Below are 19,545 nucleotides of genomic sequence, written 5' to 3'. Positions count from 1 at the left end.
AAGCGCAGCGAGCACTGAAGCCAGCGACAGCGACGCCAACGCCAACGCCGACGCCACAGCCAACGTCGACGCCAAACGATAGCAGCAGCAGCAGCAGCAGCAGCAACAATAACAAATGGACTCTAAGAGCCCGTTGGAGATGAGCGCGCGCAGGCGCCGCAGTCACATAACGGCCCAGCCGCAGCAGCAGCAGAAGCAGTCACAGCAGCACCAGCAGCGACGCAAAGCTGCTCAGCAGGAGCGGGCAGCCGGCAGCAGGAGCAAAGCGGCAGCCAAGCAAGCACCGCAGCTGAGCAAGACACGAGCCAACAACATGACCATCGCCGTCGTGCCGCCGAGTCGCCAGGGCGGCAGCAGCAACATCAACAACAACAACAACAACAACAGTAATAGCAATAACAGTAACAGTAACAGTAACGGTAGCAGCGGCGCGGGCAAAGGCAAAAAGCATTATCGCTGCACATTTGGCAGGGAGCTGCACCGCGAAGTGCAACGCCCGATGCAGCAGCAGCAGCAGCTGCAGCTGCAGCCGCCGGTGACGTCGCGTGTGGCCTTTGGGCGGACATGCCCCGGCATGCTGACCACAATGACCATGACGCACACGTCGGTGGCGACACTGATGCGACGCGGCAGCCAAAAGTCGAGAGTGGACACGCCCCGGCCGAAGCCGATGCAGGCGGCGCACGAGCAGCTGGAGATGCTGCTCTCGCGCATCGAGCAGGACGCAGCAGCATCGGGAACGATAGGAACAATGGCAACGGCAACGACGCCGCCGCCACGACGACGCAAGCCGCCACCGTCAAAGACGGTGCGCCGTCAAATGGAGCACCCGCCGCCGGTGCCGACGGTGACACCGCTGAGCAGCGCACGTGGCCAAGACACGCTCGGCCTGACGCCACGCGGCGGCGGCTTTGGCGAACTGAGCCTCAGCTATGCCGGCCAAGCGCGCGTGGATGCAACGGGCGCAGCTGTCGCCGGGGTAGCGGAGCAGCTGGTGCCGCTGACACAGAATCCACAGCTGCTGGCGCCCGAGAAGCGTCTGGCCCTGCTCGAGCTGCTGTCCTGTGCCGATCAGCACGACCAGGAGATAGTCAAGGTATTGCGCAGCGAGGTCCACAATGGCGGTGATCCCTCCAGAGATACCATGCGGCTCACCCTCCAGATGCTGTAAGTAGCATATGCCCTCCACCACCACCACCAGCAGCAGCAGCAGCGACGACGTCGTCGTCGGCTGTGAATCCAAATGATGTCATCGTCGTCGTCGCCGCTGCGTGCTCGGAGAGCGTCAGCTGCGCTCTCCAGCGTTTGGGCTTTGCCATTGCCATTGCCAGTTTCAGCTCTCACCTCAACTCGGCACACCTCCTCCTACTCTCTGCCTCCGCTCTCTCCCTCTCCCTCTCTCTCTCTCTCTCTCCCTCCCTCACCCTCACTCTCTCGCCAGTCAGTCAGCTGCCAATGCGCTGCTGACGCCATCGCCAGCTCGGCTGCTCTTTGGAGTTACTCACCCGGCGGCGACTCCAAGTTCGCTCGCGTTTGCAAAAAAATGAAAACAATGACAGTTAACTTTGGCACGCCGACTATTGAATACCCTTTATATCCGACCGATTTCTCCTATACCACCTATATATAATATAGTAGACCGATTGTGTTAGCAGCAAAGTGGCTTTAGTTGAGATATCTTGAATCCATGTCACAATTAACTAACGACCGATTACTCCAATACAGCTATATGGCTATATGATATAGTCGTCCGATGTGCCTCAAATGGTGCTCATATATAAGGAGCATGGTAAAACTCGTATATGTCAAGTTTGGTCAGGATATCTTGAGAAATAATTGATAGAGATATATGATATTGTAAAAGAAAAGGATAGGCAGTTGTTGTTCATGTGCGGGAAGCATGCTAAGAATAATGGATGCTAAGATTTGGTCAATATCTCACAAAGATAGTTTTTCATACGAACAAATTAAATTCGACCGATCTTTCCTATAGTATATAGACTTCCGATCCGAAAAAAGACGAAGCACTGCAAAGATTTGTGACGAAGTCGTCCCGACTGTTGATACTAATCAAGAATATATATACTTTATAGGCTTGAAGACGTCTCCTTCCATGCGTTACACGCTTTGTAAGAATATGGTAAGACCCTTAGTTAGGGTATAAAAGACAACACAAATGTCTCTGCTGCTGTTGGCTGTTGGCATGCAAAGATTTTTGTTTTTGTTTTCGTTTTCATTTTTGTTTGTCGCCCTCAGTTTGCGATTAGAAGTATTTACTACCAAGTGCTACCTACCTACATAGGAACAAACACACACACATACACCTGCACACACACACGCACACCTGCACAGTCCATTTTGGTGTGTGAGTCCTCGGCACAGTTGGCTAGTTGATCACCTGACTGATCAATCGGCAGTGACAACTGAACTTATCTTTAAACTTGGACCTTATATCTTAGTAGACCTCCCCTTATCGTCCCGGGCTGCCCTCCAATTTATTTATGAACGGTCGCAACCGGGTAATAAATTGCATATTTATCAGTTACTTACATATACCCTAAAGATAGTGCCTGAATCCAGTCGGTACAGCTTTGTATAAAATATCTCCGCCAATCTTTCTGTCAATCATGGCCTTAAACCTGAACCCAAGACAGCGAGCGGTTAAGCTAGAGCCAGAGACAGGGGCAGCGGGTAGCGGGTAGCGGGAATTGGGTAGACAGACACGGCTTTATCGACTCATCATTTTGATAAAGAATATAGACAGAACACACCATATGCACTTTAGTGGGTCAGTGGAACGCATTGACGAACATTTCTGCTGATACAACGTAGAAAGACTTTGCATAACAATTTACCCTATAAATTGCGATCGCAAGTTTAGGAACTATTTCTTCTATTCGATCTGTTTCCCTCTTTGTTAACTACATAATCTTTTTTCACTATGCTATAAAGGTTGTAAGCCCAAAAAATGTCGTTGGTTTATACGGTTCGAATATGCTTCAGGATTTCATTCGGGCTTGATTGGTGGTAAAAAGAAATAGCTAGAATTCCGAACTCGAATCGGCTTACAGGCTTGATTTTATAAAGCTGTAATATGTAGGTCTCTAAAAAGTATATCTGAAACCCCCAAGATAAGAATTTCTATCGAGGTATTGCAGTCGAGCTTCGGTCGTCTATTTGCGTTTCATTTTCTATCTTCAACCCTTGCAGTCTACTGCGCGTACTGTTCAACAATTACAATTTGACTGACAACTGAGATGTTGACCCTCTATAGTTATTGATAAAGCCACATTCGATAGATTTCAATATTCAAAGGCAGCAAATGTTGTATGCACTGCAAGCACTGCAATTTATCCTGTTGTTAAATATTTAGAAGGCAGATGCTCTGGAGTTGGACAGTAAAAAGAGCATCGCATATGAATAAGACTTGAGAAAGTGGCTGTTAACTTTAACAGAAACATGCAACTGCAGTTGGCAGTGAGATTAGATGAAATGATCACGATATTTCTTTATGATTTATCCTTCAAGCTTCTGCATTTGCAGGCAGTTTTGCAGTCTCTTTTGGTAAAAGCTAATGAATACGTATTTCAGCGACTCTATAGGAATTCTTCAAATCCAGAAAATGCGCGGAGTACTATATAAAGCCATTATTTATGTATTTATTTATTAATCGTCGACAAATTCAATACATCACAATTTGAAAATTAAATGCTAAAATGATATGAAATGATATTATGCTGGCTAGCTCGAGGCCACTGTCAATGGTTATATTAACCAACAAATAATAAGATATATACACACTACAAAAATAAACAGGTTATCTTCATAGCTATCTTCATAGCCTTATTCCCCTTTCGTAGTTTTAACTCGTTGAGAATTACAAGCAGCAAGCATGCATGCCAACCAGTATGAACAGACTTTTAGGCTTCCGGATTATAAAATGAGTAGATTCTTCGAAGACTTTGCATTAGCTGAAAAGGTGATGACTAAAGACTAAGGCCGAATAATACCCGCTGGCATAATAAGTACATTTGAGGGCAATCCCGGGTACATCTGGGTACATTAGCCGAGGGCGTCTGCCATGCAGTTTTAGAGCGCATTGTGGGGGTCGGTCTAGCCTGAGGTGTCTGAGGCGCTTTCCGCTCGCCGCTTCCCACCTGCCGCCTCACCTGAACTTAGCCCAACTAGGTATTTGGCAACTGTTTTGCAGTTGCGTTCGCCAGATATGAGAAATTCTCGTAATCAAATACGACGACCTCTAATCGACAACTGTTTGCAATTGAAATTCGCGTTGGTTTCGCTTTTTCTACCTTTATTTGTTTTGTTTTTTTTTTAGAGATAAAATTCGCAAATTCCTCAAAAATAGCTGAATGAAGCGCTATTACTGTAACATTTGCCTCTGCTGCCTTTGCTTTGCCCTTTAGAATCTATCGCTGATAACCCAAACCGGCCGGGTTCCAGCTCCAGCTCGAGCTCGAGCTCGGGGCGTGGGTAACGTGTCGGAGCCAATGACTATGCCTTGGCTTTGTCACTGTTTTCTTTTATTTGCTGCTGCTGCTGCGCTTTATTTGTTTGATCAATAAATTTGCGCCCCTCATTCAGCGCTGCCCGCCCCTCTAAGCGGCCCTTCCTAAGGTTGCCTCATCGAACGACGCAACTCGCCGTGTTTATTAATGAACTCTTCGACGGTTGGCTACATTCTCCGTTCTGTTCTCCGTTCGGGCGAACGTTTGATTGTGTCATGTTATTTGCGTGCACTGTCACGGGGCTGCTGCAAGAGGTGAGGCGGGAGGGGGGGGAGTGTACTGGGATTCGATTGCCATTAGCATGACAACCTTAACCCCAGTGACCCAGACCCATGTGGATTCCGCATGCACTAACAGACAGTTAAGGTCCATTCATTCACTCACCGAGCTCGGGCGAGGCCTCATACTTATATTGATGACTAGGATTTAAGATATAGATTTCGACGAGCTTGGTAAATTTGTAATCGAATCTAAGAACAGGCTCTTCTAATGGCAAGCTAAATAACTCAATGGGCTCAACCTGAAATGGTTCAATTCCCGAACACCAGATCAATCAAAAACTCTTAAACCCCATCGATTACTGTTATCGATAACATTCGTTTACAAAACTAATATAGTACAGAATTTAGTTATACAAAAGGCTAATCATTATTTAACGCTTGATCACAAATATGAGTTGAGGGAGAAACTAAATTATAGAGCAGAGATATATATTGATCAGGAAATAACTTTAGGATCGCAGGCAAGTCTCTATGGCTTAAAATTCTTTTGAAATTGCTTCAAAATTGTGTTCTAGTCAAGATAAATATATGAATACGCAATATTATTGTTGGGCTGCTGGCGCGTTTATGTCGAATATATTCTTGGTAATCTTATTCCACTCGTTGAGAAGTGTTCGATTTGCCTTTATGCTGATAAGATTGTGATCAAGACTGTAAACCCAAAGAAATTTGTCGGTTCACGATTCGAACCAGTGCCCCGCCTTATGGTTCAAATCGTAAGCCGAGTTCTCCACATCTATGCACACAGGTTTTGGTTTGAAACTTGGCTCTCACATATCTCACCGTCAATAGTTTAATTTAATATATATCTAAATATTTTCACTTATCAAAACATGTTAATATTTTTTTAAGGAGCAGAGAAATGTTTGAAAAAAAAGGTTTGTTTCACGCTTGGCTTCGGCTGTTCTCTATGCACGATTGAATTAAATATCCAGCTAAGATTTTTATCATTGGTCTGTGCAAACTGTTTGTCTAGCCGGGGATGCCGGCGCATGTGTAGGGTATTCGAACGCTCAGCTATTTTTTGACATTGGCCTTGAGGCTCGCGTGGGACGCGTGTGCAGCTCGCAGGGAAGGAATCGCGTGTCGCCGGCCCATATGAAACTCAATAAAGCCCGTCGGGGCATGCGGGCGGCCCCATGCGAGACTGTGACGCCAGCCGCGTGCCAGGCTGATGCAATTAGCCGGCTTTTGGGTTGTGCTAATCATCCAAATGGCAAGCGCTGAAATTTGGACTTCGACGGGTTTGATTTATTAGCGCCAATTCTAATGCTCCCCTAATTCCTCCCTCTCCGTCCTTGCACTCCGCAGGCCGCTGGCTCTGACGCCAGGAAAGTCACCGTATTCGGAGCGGTTTTGGGCGGGTCATCGCTATCTGAAGGAGCGCCAGAGGCTGCACCAGCAGCTACAGCCGGACGACCTGCGCTACAAGGAGGTCAAGATACTGCGCTCCCCGAACGGCAAGTTCTTTCTATCCAAGACGCTCGAGGAGGAGCTCAAGGATGAGAAGCATGTGCTCGACTTCATAGAATCGGAGCTGCAGCGCGGCCCACTGACAATGCCGCCCGAGCAGCAAGCACGCCAGCAGAAGGCGATGGATGAGCGGATCGAGCTCGATCGGCAGAAGCAGCAGGTGAGCGAGTGGCGTGCCCGCCATCGTATTGTCGAGCACAGGCGGACGGAGCACCAGGTGACCAAGCGCATGCTGAAGAAGGCCAAGCTGATGAAGCGCCAGAAACAGGAGCAGGCCAAACGGGAGGCCACACGGCAGCGGCAGCGGCAGCCTCCGCTGCAGCTGCGCCAACAAGCCGAAGAGACCGACAAAGTCGCGGTCCGCAGTAACCACCATGATATTGACGACGACGCAGTCTTCGACTTGGACATAGACCTGAACAACGAAGCAACTCCGGACGCTGATCAGGACGCAGACGCAGACGAAGAGGAAGACGATGACGCGACGCCACGTCCCGTAGCCGCTGTAGAACCCACTGAGGACCACGAGGATGATGATGATGACGAGCTGAGCGACTCGCTAAAGCAACGCCAGCAATTCCAAATGCAGTGCCAGCACAGCCGCCTGTACGGCAGTCCCAAGTGCCTGACACCCTGGACATTGTTTTCCAAGTAACTGCCCTTCCACCTTTCCACTCTGCCCCTGCCCCTGCCAGTAATTCCCTCTCGACTAATCCCCTCTAACTCTCCACGCAGCATTACCAACACCCTGATCGGGCAGCTAACGGCGAACATAGACACCGAACTCCATCGGAGCATTGCCAACTTTCTCAGGGACTTTGTGGACAATGATGCCCGCCTGGCCAAACAAACCAATTGACATCCATTGACATCCATCTCCAGATAGCTAATACAAATTGCAAGTATCGCTCGGATTCAGTTCCTTTCCATATCAGTATGCGTTAGTTCGACCTCTGGGTTATCAACAAATTGTACGTGCACCAAATGTATATAGTTATGTACACATAGATATATCAAAATTTGGGTTTGTGCCTGCAACAAAATATAGAGTAAATGCCCTATACTTATAAAGGTACGCCAGCCCGTTTTCCTATGTCTAATTCCCTAATAAATTTGTAAGTCCTGCGACAAAGAGGTATATGGCTTAATCGAGTCTGCATTGTGTCATAATTTCCTCTGTTTGATGTGTGTAGAGAGCCGGCAAGTTGTTAATACCAAGTTATATTTATCTGATCTGAAGAACTAAAATTATCGCTGGTGCAAATCTCGGTATGAACCAGCTTCCTGCTTTGAGGTTCGGTTTGTCAACCTGGTTTTCCACATCCAATTTTTTGATGAATCAATTTTTTTTTTTAAATAATTGCCCGTTGTACAGAAAATATTTCAAGCCGTAGATATTTTCATATACAATGTTCGGGCTAAATTAGATCTTTACCCAAAATGGGTATCCACTAAGTATAGTTAGATATATCCAATGGCTGAGGCTCCTAGTTATTTATGCTTTGAGGCTCAGTCTCTAATTTGCAAAACATTCACTTCGGATTGGGTTTAAGGTTCTGTACACAATACAAAATTTGTCGGGTTTGAACCAGTTTGGTTCAAATCTAGTTTGCAGTCTTGGCATCACTAAAAAAAAAAACCAAAATGAAATACTCTTAATTTGCTGACTGGATAAGATGTGATACCCACTCGATACGTATGGCCTACTATTTGAACCTTCTACACCTAAATTCTCCTCTAAAAGTATACCTTTGCTTGTTGCGTTAAATTTCGATATCTGCTTAATACTTAAGTAGGCAACGCCAGCTGAGAGAAATGCAGCTGTGTCATGCTTCTTAGCTGATAAATTATAGAGTATGTGAATAGAGTAGCGTAGAGAGTATCATGGAAGCTTCTTCTCCATCCTAAAAGCACACAATTGTGTGCTATTTATTCCCAAAAAGTAGCCCAAAAATATGCAATAATTTACAGCATGTGCCATATGAAAATTCGTATTGTTTTTTATTGCTTTGTAAAAAAACGTGTGGAAATTAAATTCAATTTATACAGGGATCGTCAATGCACTTAGCCACTAACTAGGACTACAAATTACACACTATAGAACTATGGAATATGTCGTCGAGCAGGTAAACGTGCTTCAAGTGTAGTTCAAGTTGTAAATTAAACCAATTGTCGCAATTGCAAAGATGCGCTTAAAGACTACACACAACAAATATGTGTGTATGTTTGTGTGTGTGTGTGTATGTGTGATGTCAACAGTGGATGTTTGTGTTACAAATGTGTTTTAAAAGTAATACTACTTATAACACATAAACTAAGTTTATAGCTTAATTACAGACTAAGTATAGTGTGATTTGTGTGTCGGCTCGGGAGCGTATATCTATGTGTGTGTGTGTGTGTGGTTTACTCAAAAAAAAAGTACAATAAATATGTTGGCTGAACTAAGGAATCGTACACACTATCCACAGAGAGATGTCCTCACAGCAAATTGGAGCAGCTGACCTCCGAGGCCGCACAGTTCGTGGAGCGTGGCAGGAATTGTATGTGCTGCCAGGTCGCGTTAAAGCTGCACCAAAACGAAAGAGACAGAAACAAACGAGAGAGAGAGAGAGAGAGAGAGAGAGGGAGAGGGGGAGAGGGGGAGACATTAGTGAGCTGATGTGATAGCCAAGTCCCTAAAAGCACTTACAGATAGCGCTCGGCGAGCTGGCGCTCAACATGCGGCTTGATGCGCGCATAATCCTTGTCCGCAATCGTTGTACTGCAATGCTGCTGCATGTACGCGAGGGTGAAGAGCTCGTTTTCGTTGAAGGGACGCAGGCCGGGCACACGCAGCCGCCGGGTGAGTCCCAGCGCCTCATAGGTGACCGCCTGATCGATGCCAGCACCCTGGATGGCGCTGCCAGCATCGATGGCCGTCACAAAGCTGGTCAACGCTCGAGCCGCGGTGCGAGCAGCGCTCAGCGTGACATGGAAGCTCTTGAGGGCTTCCGGCGAGAAGCCGCGCAGCTCATGAGCGAGACGCGGCGGCTGTCCGGCTGACAGGCAGCTAACATCCGGCTGGGCGTATTCAATTTCTGGCACTGCATCGCTTAGATCCGTGCTCTGGGCATTGAACTGCAGCAGAAAGGTGGGAAAGTTGTTGATCAACGTCTCCAGGATGTCCGTGCCGATGCGCGCGAAGTTCACAGCGCTGCAAAAAGAGGGAATGAGGCAGGGATTAGAGAGACACGCAAAACTGATTGGCCTGGAATACACCTACACGGGATAGCGATAGTCGTAGTAGTTGTTGCTGACCAGCACTCGCGAGATGAGCAGCATGTTCAGCTTGTTCGAGTAGGCAATGGGCTGCGGATGATCCCGGGTGTACATCTCGGACACAATGCTGGCAAGGAAAGCGAGGAAATTAGTAAATCAGTTGCTCAAGATAATTTGTATTGGTCACTTACACATCCAGCATGCCCAAGGGCTTTAGCTTGTTCTCCATGCGCGATCGGCGAAATGTCCAAATGGACTCCAGGTGCTCCACGAAATTCAAATTGCTCAGCAGCAGATCGTTGTAGTAGTTGCTAATGTAGTCGGGCTGCTCGAGCACCTCGCTGGGTATGCCGAACTGTAGCCGCATTTCGGCTAGCTTCTTGTGCAGAAATCGCCGGGCTGTCGGCTCTAGCCAACTCGCCTGCGCCAGCGAATCCTGCAGCTGGTTGCGCAAACTGTAGAACATGAGCTGCAGGAATTTCTCGTTGCCAATCGTCTTGTTTAGGCCGCCGTTGGCATCGCCCATGCGGCTGTGGGACGCTGCCTCAAACTGCTGCTTCGGCGGCTGCTGCTGCAGTGCGTCCACCGCAAATGGCACCCAGTCGCGCACCACACGGCTGCAAAAGAGCCAACGCGGATAGCTGGCCGTGCGCCCATAGATAGTGTGATCAAAGTGCTCCGCCAGCGTGCGGTACTCCTTGGACAGATGCGGCAGCATTTCACGCGCCAGCGACCAAATTATAAAGTTGTTAATGGGTCTGCGCGAAAATAAAACAAAATATTATTAATCTATTTTATTGTTGAATCTCACGCTCAACTCACTTCTTGTCTGACGTCGAGATAAGCGTCGACAGCTCGTGAAATACTTCCACATCGCGCACCAGCACTTCCGTCTCCTCAGTGATCCTTATGTTGGTAAAGATGGCCTGTAGGGATTCCAAAATGGGTAGCTGTGCCAAAACGAAACGTTGTTATAAGAAATATATATATATAACTATACCCTATATTTTTAAGATATCTTAACAAAACAATCGTTAATTCAATAGTTCCTATCTTTTCCCACATGCAGTCCGTTGAGAGGAGAATAGTGTGCAGCCTATAAGAATAAGACAACTTGACTAAACCGACTTGGCTGGACGAATATACCAATTTATATACCTATATACTTTATGAAGTCGTAAATTATAATACCCTCCTATTTCCTAATAAATAGAACTCGTTTTGTATTAAGTGACAGAAATATTATTAGTTATGGATCGGATAAGGTGTATTGGAACGTAGGTCTATTTTATTTATTTTATAATATTTTTAAAGGACGTTAGCAATAAAATATAGTATGACCCACAAAGAGGAAAATTCGACTTATCATAGTTGTTTCTATCATATGATTATTGATTCCTTGATTATTGATCCTTGGGAAAATATGAAGTTTCATAGAGGCCTCTGCTCTCTGGTCGCATACAGGACACAGTCTAATATGATGTGAGTGTAGGCTTTGCTTGATGGAAGACGAAAGACACTGTGCGCATTCTCTGTGAATGTGCAGCCATATCTGGCATAGGAGGAAGCCGATCTTCTTCATCAATCGTACAGCTTCCCTTCAGGAGATGGAGCACTCTCAAGCCCAGATACCCCTTCTCTCTCTATCTGTTTTGAGAGACTCTCTTTAACATTATTAATAAGTATATCATACAATCAGTGAGTCTGCTATGAGACTCTCGATCCTTAGGCTGAGACGAATAAAGCCTGGCTAACGCTCACTGTGTCATTAAAATCAGGTATCATCAACAATAAGAATCATGCTTTATATGTATGCAGTTTTTGTAATACAGTAAATGATAATCGTTGCATTTGAAAATTATAAATCTGTCCTCATTGATTATTTGAAGGCCCTTTAGGACCAATTCTTAATTGAATGCCTTAGGGATTCGTGGCAGCCGTCTGCCTTTGGGTTTGGTTGGTGTCCAACATCTGCGAATCCCGGCTTGTGCACGTATGTTACGTATGCTTTAAACCCGTTTCGCTTCAAGGTGAGAGAACTTTCTGCTTTCTGATATTTGTCTTCTAATATTCCAAAGTGCTATCCACAAATTAATTAGTATGCTGCCAACTTAATTTGAAACTAGTTTTATTGATAGTAATTGGGAAATCACAGTAAGCGGCAGCTCCCGCTGACCCCGCGCGCGGTTGCCTTACCGATGGCGCTATGCTCTTGAGCTCGGCCAGGCGGAGCAGCTTGTTCTGCTGACGCTCGCCGCTGCCCTTGGCGGCCTCAATGTGATTGACAATGCGGCGCTCGTAGTAGAAGATGTCATCCGCAAATAGATCCGCCTCGCGCGCCACCATGCCTGTGAGGGGAAGGAAAGCGTGAATGAAATGAAATTGGACTGCAGATTGGCTGATCAAGCCGCGTTCGCTTACCCATGTTGATGGCAAAGTCGCGCAGGAGCTGCTTATAGCCGCGCACCACCTCCTCGTCGGCATCGGGGCCATAGAAGTACTTGTCCGGCAGTCCCAGCTGGCCCTCGTCCAGGGTTATTATGTAGTCGTAGGGCATGTTATAGCTGTTCTCCACGCTGACCCGATAGTACGGAAAGATGCCGTACTTGGCCTGCAGAAGCTTCAGGGCGCTCTTGTACTCCCAGTTCTGCAGCCGATTTGTTGCCGAAAACGCTTGCCAGCCACCTGAAAGGGGGCGAGAGGGGTGGTTGAGTCGAGAGTGGCAATTAGTGTCATGCGGTAATTCAGTATGCGGAGGAATGACCCATCGCATCGCTACCCCTGCAACAATTAGGGGGGGGGGGGGGGGGGGCTTGCGGTGGGTCTAATGAAATTCCACAGAAGCAAAAGACATGAAATTTGGCAAAACTTATGACAGCACTATATGCATATACATACATATTAGTGTATTTCGATCAGCCAAATGAATATCTTATGCATACGTGTCCATGTGTGTATGTATGTATGTATGTGTGCGTGTGTATGTGTATATGTGTATTTTTGGGTTTATAACAATTAAAAGCGCTAAAATGTTTGGCTGCAACGTCTTGGAAATCTCAGACCACTTCAGTCATGCAGTCATAAAAAAACACTATCACACAGTAACGACATTTGTATGCTCTATCAAATAAAAAGCCAAACGAACTAGTTTAGGAAAATTCAAATCTGTGAAATGAAAACTAAGCTACAGGAGAAACTACACAAGAAACCGAAATAAACATATGTAAAGACAAGTATCTAAAATAAGAGTTTAAAGTTGTAAAAAGGCAAGAGCTCTGCATAAAATGCTTAAAGCGATATGTTTTGGTCGTAATGTGGATAATATTAATTTTAATAAATTAAATAATAAATATTAGCTAGAGCTATACAAATTATCGATGGCTCGCTTTATGGTTTGAACCAGCTCCCTGCGTTGAGGTTCTGTTCGTGAACTTGGCCTGGCGAATGCAGGCTTCGGTTCAAATCTTGGTTTATCATATTTTTTCAAAATTGGAATACAAAAACTTCCGATCATAGCAACATAAATCTCTCCAGTTTCTATGGGTAAACCACAGATGTTCCTTGTATTCTTTCTTTTCTTTTATTCTTTTTTAACACAATTAAGTGCAAGTTTTTATGATCGCTTTAAAGATGTTTTTTTACTTGATTGTTGCATCTCTCCGTCGATCCATCTTCGCGCCACTTCCCTTCAAATATGTTAGTTTTTATGTTTTTATAAAATTATCTGGTATTTCGAGCACTTCACACAGCCCTAAAAGATCCATTTGTTACAATCAGAGATTTCATGGGTAAAGAACTTTACGGCTCAAATGGAAGTCTCGATCAGCCCATTGGAGAGGGGATTTCCGCGCTTGTCGGCTTTGGGCCGGCATGGCCAAGTGGCATCAGCCAGCTGATGGCGGCAGTTGGAGGCACTTTTGGACACACACATTGGGATCGATTGTGTCAGCTGTGTTTGCGGCATTAATTAGCGCCTGCGAGGCGAAAAACTAAAATCTAATTCCCCAGGTCCGTGCTAGCCGGATTTGTGATGTGTTATAGTTATATTTGATTTTAACAATTTATTGCAAATCAATGCGAGCAAATTAATTAACTTCAATTAAAGTCGCTCCAGTCTGGCGACACTCTCTATAAAAACTGAACGCCGTTGGCAAACAGGGCATCAATCCAGTGCAGCAGCTCCAGCGCTAAACTACAATCGAGTCCAGTCGCGTTCCTTGTGTAAACAGCATGAACAAATTTATGGTAAGTGAACGGGAGCCGAGCTGAGCGGAGCACAGCTGGAATGGAATCTAATCGGATCTGATGATGAATTATAATCCGCTTGCAGTTTTTGGCCTGCTTGGCAGTGCTCGGCTGCAGTCGCTGGGCAGCGGCGCGTCCTGATCTCAGCCGTCAGGCCTACCGCTACGAGATTGGCCAGAACGACAACATCGTGTCCCCGCCGGTGATCTCAACCACCTCGTATCAGCCAACGGCATCGGGCAACACCTACTACAACAATGTGCCCACTGTGGGTCAGCTGACGGTTGTGGGCAGCTCTGGCTTTGTGCCCTCCACCCAGGTGGGCGGCGGTCAGTACAGTGGCAGCAACACCTACACCACCACCGGCGGCGGCGGCGGCGGTGGCGGTGGAAGCAGCAGCATCAGCACCTCCTTCTCGAGCGGCGGCGGCGACGGCGTCGGCGTTGTGAATGATCATATTGGTCTAGCTGGCATCCATCCGGGTCCCACTGTCAACTATAAGGAACAGGAGGCGTACATCAGCCATTTGGCCAACTTCCAGCCACCGATCATTAGCAAACACTTCTATCTGCACACCGCACCCGAGGATCACGATGACCAGCAGATTGTGCGCTATGTGAATGTTGGCAGGCCACAAAAGAACTATCGCGTGGTGTTCATCAATGCGCCCGCATCCACGACCAGCAAGGCCAAGATCATTGCCAACGTGGCTCCAGTTGAGGACAAGACCGCCATCTATGTGCTGTCCAAGAAATCGAACGCCCTCGATGTCAGCGCCGAGGTGGTCACACAGCGTCCAGCCAACCACAAGCCCGAGGTTTACTTCATCAAGTACAAGACACCCGCGGAGGCGGCACATGCCCAGCAGACCATCCAGGGTAGGTCCAAGCAGCAGCAGCAGCCCCAGTAGATGTCACATTCAAATCTATCCCTCTCTCGCTCTCTCCCGCTCCTTTAGCCAACTATGACGCTTTGGGCGGCAGCTCGCAGCTCAGCGATGAAGGCATTGTGCCCGTCTCATCGGTCATCAACGCCCTGGGCGACAATGGTGCCTCTGGTGTTCTGGCCGATGGCTCCGGTGGCGTCAACATTGTTGGCACTGGCGGTGCTCCAATCGTCGAGACCACTGTCAACGGCGGCAGCGACAGCTCCGGCATCAATCTCCAGTACGACGTGAACGGCGGCAGCAGCAGCAGCAACAGCCAGACAACGACGCAAGTGGACAGTGGCAGCCTTATTGGCAACAATGTCATTCAGACCTCCTATCTGCCCTCCAAGCCCATCAGATCGGTCAAGTACTAAGCATGCAATCTCCTCATTTGCATTCTTCCAGCGACAACCCAGCTGATTGGACAGAAGACACACACACACACACAAAACGCCCGCCCGCCCGATTCTTGCTTCTAATTGAATAATCCAAGGCGATTATTTTCCTAGAATTTGTTAAATGTAAATCTTGCGATATTCATTTTAGATATTTTTGCGATCTATGCAAAAAAAACAAAAACTATATTTTTTTTTTCCACAACTTTTTTTTTAATAAACTTTAAGGATTTCTTTAAGCATTCAAAAAATGTAAAAATGATTTGAAGTTTTCTTTTTGTAGCAAAGAAGTGGGCAGAAAAGAGAAAACCTTGTGGAAACCTCAAGGAATCGTTGGGTATGTGATTCATTTATATGAACATATTCAAAATTATGCAACAAAAATAAACAAGATTATATAAGGTGCAAATAGTTTGGTTAAAATATCAACATCAGGTTTGAAAGTCAAATTATGGTTAAAAGCAGTTTCCATTTGATTTCAAAATAGAACGTTTTAGGACAATTTTAATTAAATTAACAAATAGCAAATTTGGTTGTGCCTTGCACCAGCTGGCGCCTAAATGCCCTATGCCCCCGCCCTGCCCGCCCCGTCCCCCCCACAACGAGGTCTAGTGTTTGGCAAGCTCTTCATAATTGTTCGAACTGCAACATCAAACGAATAAAACTTTAGAAAACTGAGCCGACTACCAACCGAAATCGATGGCAAATAAATTAGCGTCTTAATATAAAAAAAAAAAAACAGAAAAAGAAAAAAAAAAATAACAAAATAAGAAAAAACAAAGTCGAATCAAAATCAAATCGGAGAGCAACGCGCTGCAAGGTCGATTCGCCAATGCAACGCATTAAAATACCAGAAAATATTATATATACACATATATATATATATATTTATATCTATATATATATATATATATACATACATATCTATTATAAAAGCCAGATAGGTGCCACGCCCCGCGACAAACGCCCCAAAAGCGACGGCAACGAAAAATTTATGATCAAATATATGGATTACAACGCCAGCAGATGCTACCTGGTATTTGGCCTATGTGATTTGGTATCTGCATCAATATCTATATCTTGTATCTGAAAAGCATCTGCATATTAATGCGTCGCGATCTTTGCATAAAGATAATCACACCTACTAAATAAACGATACGATCTGTTGCCAGTCGCGCTGAGCCGACTCGACTCGACTCGACTCGAGCTGAGTTGAGGCGAGTCGCGTCGCGTCGCGTCGCACATTTGTCCCTCGGTTTTTACTGTCAGCGTTCATAAAAAGTTACATAAATTATTTGCAGAGGCTTTTTTATTTCTGGGCTTGATCGGCCGGCCGCATCGGCGAAGAGATATGGAATTATGGATATGGAATGCCTAATTGATAATTATCGTTTTGTTCGCCTTTGGTTTGGCTGCGTATAACTAAATTAGTGGATCGGCTGATAGATCTATCTCAATCTTGCGATCTTAGCTGGCATTCACTGTTCGGCGGGGATAGGCAGTTTAATGTGCGCTTATCAATCAGCAGCAGTCATCAAACATCAATCACGCGATCAGCTGGGCGTTGAGCCCGTAAATCGGTTCGCCAAATGCAAATCAATCGAGCTTCCACATTTACCCAAAAATTATGTTTTTGATGCGTTTATATGGCGCCGCTTTGTGGCGACCTCCAGGCCAGATTTATGTGTCGCACTCGCCTAGACGGCTGACTCATCAGAGCTAAATGTGTCTCTATTGCTGAGTTGTTGCTGAGTGGTTTAGGAGGCCACCATATAAGGCAACGCTCGACAACAAGAGCTGAAGAATAAACATAATTGGACATGCTATGGTTGCTATGGTTTGGAAAACCCAACTAAACAACGCTTTATATAGTCCATTATAAACCCATATCGATTGTTCAACTGGCCACAATAACTAGCTAAAGGTTTACAAAACAAAAACTACTTTTCCAGTCAAGAGAATTAACAGTCGAACAAGAAATTAAGTATCATATCGAGCTGCGATTATTTTTTTTCAGGAGATTTATATGAATATATGTAACTATAGATTTTCTTGAATAAACCTCCTTGCATACAGGATTTGTCATATAATTTTAGAATTTTTAATATTTTAATATGCACGTTGTACTGAAAATATTGAAAGCCACAACTATTTTCATATACAAAATGCGGGCTAAATTTGAGCTCTAGCCAAAACTGGTGTCTACCAAATATGGTTAGATATATCCAATTTATGAGCCTTTTTGCATCTCAATATATATATTTCGCAGATATCGGTTTTAAGGTACGTTTCGCAGTTAAAATCGATTTAAATTCTGGACGCAATTCGATTTGGTTAAATTATCTTTATATATTTCTCCATGTTCGCATTAAACTTCACATTCAATTCAAAATGTTTTCAACTTTGTTATTCCTTTCCCCTGTTACCTGTCTATGTATGCATGTAGTATATCAAGACGTTAAATACTTAATTTTTATCATTGATCATTTAAATACTTGCCTATATGACCCAATTGTAGAGTTGCCACCCTGCAACGCTTCCCACGTACGGCAACACTTAGAAAATTTAAACATCTTTTTAAAAACAAAGTTTTATTTAAAGAAAAATAAATTTTTGCATATCCTTTAAAGCTTGTTGGGCCCGGATTTAAATTTAGAATTTAGAATAAGTAAAACGTATCTATAAAAATAGTTTATTATAGAATTTTTGTTATATAGTATATATATAATATAAATAGCGTGGTTTAGAGACTTGGGGATTATTTATAAAATGTTAAAGTATGGAAAATAGTTATATGTATTTCTTCTTGTTAATTCAAATGGGCGCAGACTATCTGAGATATGGCTACTATATATATATATATACAATCACATCGTGTCATTCATATTGAGATGATGTATGAAATCATCTTTTAACTGTTTCAAATTTGCAAGTTAATCGATCAACTATGTGATGGGCAGGCCAGCATTGCTCTGGGGCAAAGAAAAACCCAGCAAACTAGTTTCGTCTCACAAATTTGTCCGATTGTTTGGTGGTAAAATGGAGGCCTAAAGTCGAAAGACTGAGAGTTGTCATGTTCAGGTGCCATTTAATCAGATGCAAACGGCCAGCAAAGCCTACAAACCTGGCAAATTTTCTGTATATCGCGGGTCTATTAATAATCTAAGCTCACAATAGATGCCAGCGCAACAGTCAAGTTCAATGCCTAAGCTGCCAAAAAATATATACAAGCCCAGATGTACGAATATATAGATATATATATATATATACACAAAACAGATACGAACCGAACATACAGAGACAAGCGGCTTTTGTTATAGAGATCTATGAGCTTTATTCAAAATGTAAACCATGGCTACGCGGCGCGTACAAGAATCAGCCACGCCCCATTTTGAGTGTGCTGCTGAGTCAACTGGCAGAGGCGGCGCATCTGTGAGATACATTTGTGCATTCGAGAGATTTGAATAAATTTTTGGATAGCATTCGATGCTTGAGCCTATCTTGAAAGTTTGAGTCTTGAATGTTAAATTGTTATTGCTTGGCCAGCCAAGCTGCGCTGGCTGATTTACATAAATTACAACAACAATTCAAGCCAAATGATTGCGCCGACAGCGCAGCCGGCAGCCGATCTGGGAAGCGGCAGCGCATATAAGTCAAGTGGAGCGACAAGAAATGCAAGCATTGCCCCAAAGCAATCCAAACCTAAACGTGCTCAAACGAACGCGACGCGATACCAAATATCCATATATATCCGCATCAGCAACACTCGCAGCAGGATTACCCAAGGATAACCCATACGAAACATTTAACAATGCATTCCATAACGGCTCCAATTGTGCTCGGCTGTGTCGCCGCTTTGCTGGTCGTGGCCCAGGCCCGTCCTCAATACGGCTATGAGCAGCCGCAGCCTGGCGATTTGCTCGTGGGCGGCGGTGGCGTTGGATTGCCCAATGGCGGGCAGTTCATAGGTCAGCTGCCGGTGCCACATCGCGGCGGCGACAAGTATTTGCCACCAGCTAGCACGACGCCAGCGCCCATCATCAATAAGAAGTTCTATTTGGTTTCGGCCCCTGAGGATCGCAGCAATGATGGCAAAGTGAAGCATTTGGTGCTCGGCAGGCCGCAGAAGAACTATCGCGTGGTGTTCATCAAGGCGCCGGCTGGCGACAATGCCAACGTGAAATACTCGGCCGAGTTTGCGCCACAGGAGGAGAAGACTGTCATCTATGTGCTGAGCAAGAAGGATAACGATCTGGATGCTGGAGATATTGCAACGCCCGCGCCCACACAGCCCAGCAAGCCGGAGGTGTTCTTCATCAAATACAAGACCGACGACGAGGCCAACCAGGCACAGAAGGAGATTCAGGGCCAGTACGACAAATTGGGCGGCACCAACGAGTTCCAGGAGGACAACAATGCTCCCATCACCTCCGTTATCG

General features: G+C 45.4%; 4 protein-coding genes across 5 annotated transcripts in view; 3 read left to right on the top strand and 1 right to left on the bottom strand.

The window, feature by feature from the left end:
- Positions 1-15,113, top strand: part of TwdlX (TweedleX) — a 41,374-nt gene extending 26,261 nt beyond the window's left edge. Inside the window, exons 3-5 of the mRNA XM_064680728.1 lie at positions 13,644-13,783; positions 13,869-14,661; positions 14,742-15,113. Coding sequence (XP_064536798.1) covers positions 13,769-13,783; positions 13,869-14,661; positions 14,742-15,085 — 1,152 coding nt within the window. The 5' untranslated portion in view covers positions 13,644-13,768 and the 3' untranslated portion in view covers positions 15,086-15,113. The remainder of the gene's footprint in view (positions 1-13,643; positions 13,784-13,868; positions 14,662-14,741) is intronic.
- On the top strand, positions 57-7,355 carry LOC135427297 (putative uncharacterized protein DDB_G0271606). The gene is made up of 3 exons (XM_064680727.1): positions 57-1,167; positions 6,119-6,931; positions 7,016-7,355. The coding sequence occupies exons 1-3, from the start codon at positions 116-118 to the stop codon at positions 7,137-7,139; spliced, it is 1,989 nt and encodes a 662-aa protein (XP_064536797.1). The 5' UTR covers positions 57-115; the 3' UTR covers positions 7,140-7,355.
- goe (gone early) overlaps positions 8,262-19,545 on the bottom strand; it is a 34,410-nt gene continuing 23,126 nt past the window's right edge. For both annotated transcript variants that reach the window (XM_064680726.1, XM_064680725.1), the window contains exons 5-11: positions 11,960-12,223; positions 11,735-11,886; positions 10,361-10,488; positions 9,730-10,296; positions 9,543-9,665; positions 8,970-9,473; positions 8,262-8,846 (exon numbers count right to left, since the gene is read on the bottom strand). In XM_064680726.1, the coding sequence (XP_064536796.1) occupies positions 8,759-8,846; positions 8,970-9,473; positions 9,543-9,665; positions 9,730-10,296; positions 10,361-10,488; positions 11,735-11,886; positions 11,960-12,223 (1,826 nt within the window). In that variant the 3' untranslated portion in view covers positions 8,262-8,758. The remainder of the gene's footprint in view (positions 8,847-8,969; positions 9,474-9,542; positions 9,666-9,729; positions 10,297-10,360; positions 10,489-11,734; positions 11,887-11,959; positions 12,224-19,545) is intronic.
- Positions 18,677-19,545, top strand: part of TwdlY (TweedleY) — a 1,094-nt gene continuing 225 nt past the window's right edge. Inside the window, exon 1 of the mRNA XM_064680985.1 lies at positions 18,677-19,545. This exon is cut by the window's right edge and continues 225 nt beyond it. Within this exon, the coding sequence (XP_064537055.1) occupies positions 18,918-19,545 (628 nt within the window). The 5' untranslated portion in view covers positions 18,677-18,917.

This window comes from Drosophila montana, unplaced genomic scaffold (assembly GCF_035044405.1).
Source record: "Drosophila montana isolate Dmon_TW-CO22-7 unplaced genomic scaffold, ASM3504440v1 contig_2178_1, whole genome shotgun sequence".
In the NCBI taxonomy this organism is placed as follows: domain Eukaryota; kingdom Metazoa; phylum Arthropoda; class Insecta; order Diptera; family Drosophilidae; genus Drosophila; species Drosophila montana.
This window is presented reverse-complemented; position numbering and strand designations above follow the sequence as displayed.

Excerpts from the sequence above, each read along its gene's own strand:
- LOC135427297 (XM_064680727.1), top strand. The coding sequence starts at position 116 with ATGGACTCTAAGAGCCCGTTGGAGATGAGCGCGCGCAGGCGCCGCAGT. Across the intron at positions 1,168-6,118 it reads CGGCTCACCCTCCAGATGCT|GCCGCTGGCTCTGACGCCAG; the intron begins GTAAGTAGCATA and ends TGCACTCCGCAG. Across the intron at positions 6,932-7,015 it reads CCCTGGACATTGTTTTCCAA|CATTACCAACACCCTGATCG; the intron begins GTAACTGCCCTT and ends CTCTCCACGCAG.